Source organism: Lissotriton helveticus, chromosome 2_2, assembly GCF_964261635.1.
Source record: "Lissotriton helveticus chromosome 2_2, aLisHel1.1, whole genome shotgun sequence".
Classification (NCBI taxonomy): domain Eukaryota; kingdom Metazoa; phylum Chordata; class Amphibia; order Caudata; family Salamandridae; genus Lissotriton; species Lissotriton helveticus.
In genome coordinates this window covers 423,240,387-423,248,880 of record NC_136060.1, presented here as the reverse complement: position 1 = coordinate 423,248,880, position 8,494 = coordinate 423,240,387, and the positions used below count along the sequence as shown (strand labels likewise).

The following is an 8,494-nucleotide window of genomic DNA, read 5'->3' as shown; positions in this document are numbered from 1 at the left end:
GCTCTGCGTAGACTGTATAGCAGTGCCTTTCATAAGCAGTGGTTAGCATCTTTATGATGTGGATGTCTGCAAAACTGTCGGGCCAACATAGAAGTGCCTGGTTAAAGTGTGTGATGTTGATCAGGTGGCCACTTTGCAGATGTCAGCTAGCAAAATGTCCCTCCAGACTGCCACGGTTGCCTCTTTTTTTCCAGAGAGACTATCCATCTTGCAATACCTGCCTTAGAGATTGGATAACACTTATGAGGGTCTGCGAAGACTTCAAGGAGAAGGTCAGACTTTCAAAAGGGCTTGGTCCTGTCGTAATAAATCTAATAAGGACAGAGCTCCTTCCACTACTCAATCCAGCTGTGGAAAGAAGACTAGGAGCTTAAATCGACCTATGAGGACTGGACCAGGTAAGCAGGAGGTGACCTCCCTATGCAGTCTGCTCACTTATTTGGATCAGCCACTGCGATCCTGCGCCCTAGGGTGCCTGAGGAAGAGGTGTCCTGCCTCACGGATCCGGAAGGCAGCTGTGCCTGGCAGCGTTGTCCCGGCAGGGGTGCATACATGGGCACTAGAATATCCCAGGGAGAAATAGCGCTCCCTCCCACGATGTTAGGACTGGAGCTGTGCTTCTGTAGAGCTGCAGACACTTTAAACATGCCTATTGCAAAGTGGAATACTCTGCTAAAACAGTTTCCATTGATTTCAGGCTGAAAATGAATGATTATGAGTTAAATAGAGTGCCACAAAAATGCTGCTAAATTTCCATATTTGTGCTGCTAAATTTCCATATTTGTGCTGCTAAATTTGCTAGTCCATTCCTCAATATCCTGGGGTTTCTGACTAAATACTTAGGAAATACAAGAGGCCTAATGGCTGCAACAACTAAAGGATATTGGCCTCTTCTAAGTCCTAAGAGGTCACAGAGCCACGTGCAACGAGGAATTTTATTATTGAAACTCACAAATTGCCTCCAAATGGTTAAAAACTGTGAACGTTTTACCTTTCAAGCATAGTGGCAACACACCCTCACGTCTTGACTGCGAGTACTATAAACAGGGACGTAAATATTGCATGCTCGGGTGCTTTACGCCCGGGTAAGCTGTATAGACATAACCGCGAATCTCTAGTTTATGACACTCGGAGGGCAATTTTTACTACCTCTGTTTCTCTTATTCCAACAGCATTGATACTCCAATAAATCCAGCGGGTGTAGTTTGATTCCTAGGCCTGCCCTATGTGTGGCATTAAGGCTGTGGCGAATTCATTAAGAGGACTCAAATCGGTAACCTAATTTCTGCATCTGGTATTTGGGGTACAAACATGCATTATATGTCATGTGATGTTGCAATAACTTGTGCCAGCAGAACACTGGGGTATGCAACGATGCGTCATCTGAACCCCCCACCCCTACAGTAGTGCACATCAAACGTGGACACCCGGGTTCAATGTAGCGCCTTAAAACGATTCAGCGCTTGAGTTCTGAGCTGCTTTCGTGTAAAGCAACAGTCACAACACCTGCTACCAACAGAGCTTCGAGCACAGAAAGACTTTTTTTTGTTTTATTGTTTTCACTGCGGTTATTACTCGTGTTCTTGTTGTTACTCCTGTTGTTATGAATACAGTGTAATAACTCTGACACGTGACGCGCTGCACCCCAGGCCAGCAGAAGCAGGCACTGTATTTGCAGTGACAACAGTAATTGCAGCTGGTTTGGAAATAAACATTTCACACCCTGTTATCGAAGGGCCCGTGTGCCGGGCTTCAGTCGGCTGGAGTGATTGGGGCTCCGCCGCTGTTCCGTCCGTGTTTTGTGCCATGTCAGTGTTAACCTGTTTGCTTAAAGTGCCGTCACTTCAGATAGCCGTGATGGAGCTGTGCTGCCCACAACACACGCGGCACCCAGCCCCGAGAGGACTGATAACACGCAAGACACGGCGCTGGAGTGGACTGACAACAGCACACAAGACACAGAGCAGGGAGAGGCCAAAGTATGGAAGGGCGCACACAAGTACGGTGCACGAGATGGTCAAATTACAATAAAAGCATCACAGAGGTGGCGCGAGGACAAACTCTGCACAAGTGTAACGCCCCTGCTGTTGGATAAAAGGAGTAAACAGGGATGCGTTTAACGAACGTGTATGAAACAAGGCGAGGCGTGGAGGCGATAAAAGAAGGAGCCGAGGCTGCGTCATAAAGAGCACAATCGGGTATGAGGCATAGACCACTGGGCTTGTGGCGATGAAGTGATAAACGATGGAGACGCTGCTGCCCCAAGAAACAAGAACGGGTATGAAACTTAGGGTATGTCTGAGGACGGGATAAAAGGAGGAGCCGCGGCTGCCGCATAGGAGGCAGGCGCGGGTATGAAAGTTAAGGCAGTGGTGGTGGAGTGATAAAAGAAGGAGCAGCGACTGTCCCATGAAAGGGTATGGAACATAAGGCATGTGGTAAGGAAGTCATAAAAGAATGAGCCGCCGCTTTCCCGTGGAATTGATAAAAGGAGGAGTCACGGCTGCCCATGAGAGTACACGGGGAGGGTTTGCGCCACGGAAAAGCACTCTGACCGGGTAAGACTTACAGAGGAGAGCTGGTGCGGGCGTCGGTCGGGGAGTGTCCCGCCATGTGGAAGGAAGACACAAAACCGCATATTCCACAGCGCTCCTCCGGCGCGGGAAGTCTCTGTCAGAGGTCAGAGTGCGGCTCAGGGAAGTACTGGTGACGAGTTCAGAAAATGTAACTGCCAGAACCAGTAGAAGCCGGGGCGCAAACTCATTGAAGGCAGACGGCGCCATGTATCAATCCAAGGCGCTGTATCGTGGCTCCCAGCACCCGCTTGTAGCAGACCTGAATAGTAGGGACCGCAGGTAGCAAGAGGTGCATATCACACAAAAAACGCTCTTTAAAACAAATAACAATAAAACACAACAGGCGTGCAACTGTTTACCTCGCGGTTTACATAACAATAATAATGTATAATGATAATAATACCATAATAATGATAATTACAATGATAATAAAAACTGCAAAAATATTAAATAGCTATGTATTAATTATTAATAAAAGAACACTAAATCCTTTAAAACAACGAACTACAGAACTGCACATATGCAACGCATCATAGAAAGAAATATTCGATATATATATATTTTGTTGTTGTGGTGGGCAATGATAAAAAAGAGTATCGCTAGAGTTGGCAATGCTACCTATGGGCAAGTCCAACGCACTAACTCTGAATACTTAATGATGATGCCGATAGCGCCGCGGCGCGCTCTCTGCTAACGAGGCGCTTGCTTGTCTAGCATGTGTAAAGGCCCCTGCGGCGGCGGGTCATTAACAGCATCGCCTGTAAATGTTTCCTTTGAGTGGGGAGGGAGCTCGGTACAGGTATGGACGCAGGGGGCCCGGGGGCCACTAACTGCCCCATTATGCATGCAGCAGGTCTGGGGCCGCGGAGTCTCTTTTAACACCCCGGGCCCAGCCTCCCCCTCCCGAAGGCAGACACCCATCAGGGCCCATGAATGAGAAAGGGGGATTGTTCTCCCTGGCGCCTCTCGGGGGGCGCTGTCCGGACAGCCCTCCCAGGCGGGGAGCCCCTCCCACGGGCAGCGGGCACACCCCCAGCCCCTGGCAGCTCACGAGGAGCTATAAAGGGGCAGGCCGGCTCCTGCCCCTGACAGCAGCAGCGTGGGAGAGTATGAACTCCATGCACCTCCAGGGACCCCACCCCAGCGCCCAGCAGCACTTCAAGAGCGCCCCGGAGGCGCCCGACATGGCAGTCTATTGCGACAGCTTCAGCATGTATCACCAGCAGGGGCTGCACTCCGCGCCGCGCAGCAGCGCCAACTACGGCTTCGCGGAGTTCGGCGGCTCCGCCAACCCCTACCTGTGGGGCGGCGCCGCCTCCGCCTACCTGCCCGGGGCCGGGCCGGGCTCCTACGGGGGGCCGCCCTCCTACGGCTCGCAGCGGCAGCTGCTGCCCGGCTCCCAGGGGGGCTCCTTCGGGGGGCCCGAGCTGGGCTGGCTCTCGCTGGCCTCCCAGGAGGAGCTGCTGAAGCTGGTGAGGCCCCCCTACTCGTACTCGGCGCTCATCGCCATGGCCATCCAGAGCGCACCGGAACGCAAGCTCACCCTGGCGCAGATCTACCAGTACGTGGCCGACAACTTCCCCTTCTACAAGAAGAGCAAGGCCGGCTGGCAGAACTCCATTCGCCACAACCTGTCGCTCAACGACTGCTTCAAGAAGGTGCCCCGGGACGAGGACGATCCAGGTGAGCGCTGCGCCCCGAGGGCCTGTGGTGGGCGCTCTTTCTGGGATACATCATGTTGTATGATCGCAGACTTATGCACACACGTCTTTGCGTATTACTTCAGCTGAGCTATTTACAGTCGTTATTTTGCATGTATTATATATGTAAAATAATGACTGTAAATAGCTCCGCGAGCTGCACACTCGCTGGAGTAATACGCAAAGACCCGTGTGCATAAGTCTGCGATCGTGCAACATGTTCTGTTAGTAGATGTGAATTACTTCTGACTTTAGCCTGAACTACAGAAGTTAAACTCTCTGCTAACGGGTTTATGTATGCACTTTTGATGGTAGATAAAACTGCTACTTTTATTGGTAATGATAACGTTATGATTGTCTGAGAAACAGTATACTATGGTTATCAAGACTGTATTTATAGGAATGGTGCTTGCGTCTGGCGCTTATTGCCAACACCTTGCAGCGCTACACCGGTGTACACAACTGTTTGGCACTGAAGCTTTATGCAGCACTTACACTGCATGTAGTAGAACCGTTCGCTTTTATTAAAATCAGACGGTCAGACCTAAGCATTCCTAATGGATTTGCGATAATCAGTGGGACAATGTACCCGTTGTCTATGGGGTTATTGGTAGGGCCGCAAAATTCAGATTGCGTGTTGTGCAGTAAACTATCTATAAAACTGTGTTTATATTGCCAACCCCCAACAATTCAGATATGGGCTACAGCGTTCCGGACCAAAACGTACATTTCCGAAAGATAATTGGTTTACCCGAAATGTTTAAAATCACTTTTATGTGTGACAGTTTAATTCGGGTCACTGCGCGCCCATTTTAAGATAATGGAAGCAGCAATATTAGCATTTTGTACAAATAAACTGGCTTGAGACATTCGTCACAAATTCATGTAAAACCATCTGGCCATTAATACGAATAGTCTGGCATTCTGACTTTCTTGGGCACGCGTTGTCTTACATAGTGGAAGCAATAATTAGTAGGACGTTCTGAACCGGGCTATTTCTCGTAGAGGCAATGCTTAGTTTTACAACATGGTCGAATACGTGCGACATAATAATAATAATAAGCAGATTAATAAAGCGCTTGGTTACACTAGGCTAGTGTGTCCCCGCGCTGCGGTAAAGGCCTAAAGCATCCTTGCTGAAAAAGAAGCAGCATGCCCTGCTCAAGTAAGACCCCCACACCAGCCGTGCACTCACGGCCCGGGCAGGTGGTGTCATGTGCCCAGGGTCACACATTGCCAAGTGAGGAAGTCCCCATTGTTCCAAACCCCGCTTAAGAATCTACACACAGCTAGACAGTATCTTCCCAGTTGCCGATCCGACACTGCAGTAAATTCCCGGTGGATTGTAAAGAACATCATGACAAGCTATATGAGGCAATGACTCAATCTATAGTGACGGTGTATTAATATTTGATATTCACCCTTTGTATAAGACAGACATTAAAGGGCTGCGCAAATACAGGCCAGTTGAACAGCCTTCAGGGGCAGGAGTAAGACAGACTCAGGTCTGAGGTAAACATGTGATTCTCACCACAAACTGTCGCGCTTCAGTCATACTGTCCAGGTTCAATATGTGTGCATTTGATTTTAATATACGCAGCCTCCCGGGAGTACACCCCAACTGTTCTGATGTGTAGAGGGTCTTAAGCCCATTATAACCCATGGACTTGGGGGTGGTTTTTAGAAAGTGTATGTGCACACGAGCACTCTCGAGTCTAGGCGGGATACTACTGATTTTTGAAGCAAATACATATTTGTATGCGAAAGTTAAAATTGCCCCCACTGGTTTCCTCAAGCCTTCATAACATGAAGTGCCCACATGAAACGACACATCTGTCCTTGAGCTTATTTATCCCAGGGACTCAGCTTTCATTGGTGCGTCAGGTGCAGCCTAAGGCCCCACTAAACCATGATTATTATTGTCCATTTTTTTCGATTTCCAAAGTTTATTTCGACCATAAAAGCAGAGATAAAATACAAACATCAGAAATTTTTAAACATTACAAAATATTACCATTAGCCATAGGTTATACAAATTCGTATCAATTAAAAAAAAAATTGTAAGGTTTAAAAACATTATTATTGTATTTTATAATTAAAGTAGAAGCGATGGGGCCGTGCCCTTTCTAGCACTGGTACCCATGACACGCTGGCCCTCTACTGATTTATTTTACTTATTCCTAAATCCACGCCTAACATTTTGCTGTCTTTATTTCCTCCAGGGAAAGGAAACTACTGGACATTGGATCCCAACTGTGAGAAGATGTTCGACAACGGGAACTTCCGCCGGAAGCGGAAGAGGAGGTCAGAGGCCAACGTCGGCGTCAGCGTCAAGGTGGAGGAGGACGCGCGCTCGCTGAAGGCCGCGGACAGCCCGCCCCTGGCGCCCCACCCCTCCTCCTCCCCGGAGCTGGAGCCCCCCTCGGAGCCGGGCCGGAAGAGCGCCTCCCCCCACGGCCTCTCCTCCGCCCCCTGCCTCAACAGCTTCTTCAGCAGCGTGGCCTCCCTGGGCCCCGCCGGCCGGCCCGGCCTCGGGGGGCTGGTCAACGAACTGTCCCAGAGGAACATTTCAGGGCTGGGGGGCTTCTCGGGCAGCCCCCCGCTGGAGCCCGAGATGCAGGACATGCACCTCAGCCGCGCGCCCTCTTATTATAGCTCCTTCTCCAGCGCCAACCAGGCCAACCAGTACAGCGGGCACTTCTACAACAGCTTCAGCGTCAACAGCCTCATCTACCCGCGGGAGGGCACCGAGGTCTGAGGGCAGGCCGGGGGAAGACCCCTGAGAGACTCGGGCAAAACGAGGGAGGGCAGCCCCTCGGAGAATGTGGGCACAGGAGGGCAGCCCCTCGGAAAATGCTGGTTCCCTGGGGTGACATCCCATGACAGGTGACGGACACGGGGGAGGATAGACCAGTGGCGACGAGGGCACAGGAAGGACTGTAGTTCAGGTGTACGATGCAGGCCTCGAGGGACTGGGAGATCGGTGGGTGCGCCCTGAGGGAACAATGATGCCATATACAGACTGGGCACAGGTTAGAGGGCAGCCCCAGACACTGACTGCACACTTGGATAACAGCCCATGAGAGGTGACGGGGAGGATAGACCAGTGGCGACGAGGGCACAGGAAGGACTGTAGTTCACGTGTATGATGCAGGGGCCTCGAGAGACAGGTAGATAGACGGTGGCCCTGAGGGGACAAGGCAGCCATAGACAGGCTGGGCACAGGGTAGACTGACGACACACTTGGATAACAGTCTCAGAGAGGTTAAGGGGGCACCGTTGGCGACTGAGGGCACATGAAGGCCTGTGGTTCATGGAGGAGAGCAGGCCGTGGCACTGGGGCGCAGCTGCACACTTGGGATACCAGCCCAAGCAGCGCGAGGATAACTTGACGGCTACTGAGCGAGGGGAGGGCTACTGAAACCCAGGCTGTAGGGCGGGGCGAATATATCACTCCAACCCTGAATGACACGGTGGGGGCAATCACACTCTTCATCAGTGTCACCTTGTTGTACATGCTGGTGTGACTTGAGTCTCTGACGCTTTAGCCTGACAGAGCAACATTTCAGTTTACATTGTCGTCTGTCGCGACAGGGAATTGAGACTTCTCACAATGAACCGCGCTCACTAAGGGAAGAAGTATACAAGGGGAGAGGGTATGAGCGAAGGGTCACGCACAGGAGGGGCCTCTCCGCCTCAAGACAGAGGGGGCAGCTGAGGGAGTGTCCAGTTAAGTTGCGTCCTCAACATTTCACTCTAATGTTAGGACAGGCCCTTAGACTGCCGAAGGAGGGGGGGCAGCCCGCCCTCTGGGAGTGAGGGTGCGTGCTGGGGCTGATCTACAAAAACCGTTCGAAAGAGTACCTTAACCCCCCCCCCCCCCCCCCCCGCCCCCCAGACGTATCTAGAAGCTAGAAGGACCACAAAGAGAGCGAGAAAATAAGGACATTTTGCCACCTTGGGAGGGGGGCAGATGCAGGCCGAATGGAAATTACACCTCCCCGGTCTGCATCCTGTCGTGCAATCCCCACCCCATCACCGGCTTACGAGTGGTCCTACAAACACCAGGCACCTGACACCACACCCCAAGGCACACACAGGTTCAGACGTCCCTCCAGTCTTAAGGTGGTGCTGCACTGGAGCCTAAAACAGCCTGTCCCGGGCCTCCACTTGCCAGAAGACCACTCGGTTCTCACCTGTGCTCGCGAAGGACTTCAT

At 51.3% G+C, this 8,494-nt stretch overlaps 1 protein-coding gene across 1 annotated transcript; it reads left to right on the top strand.

The window, feature by feature from the left end:
- Positions 1 to 3,684: 3,684 nt before the first annotated feature.
- On the top strand, positions 3,685 to 8,157 carry FOXI3 (forkhead box I3). The gene is made up of 2 exons (XM_078679020.1): positions 3,685 to 4,259; positions 6,499 to 8,157. Exons 1-2 carry the CDS (start codon positions 3,686 to 3,688, stop codon positions 7,032 to 7,034), a joined length of 1,110 nt encoding a protein of 369 aa, XP_078535146.1. The 5' UTR covers position 3,685; the 3' UTR covers positions 7,035 to 8,157.
- Positions 8,158 to 8,494: the final 337 nt, after the last annotated feature.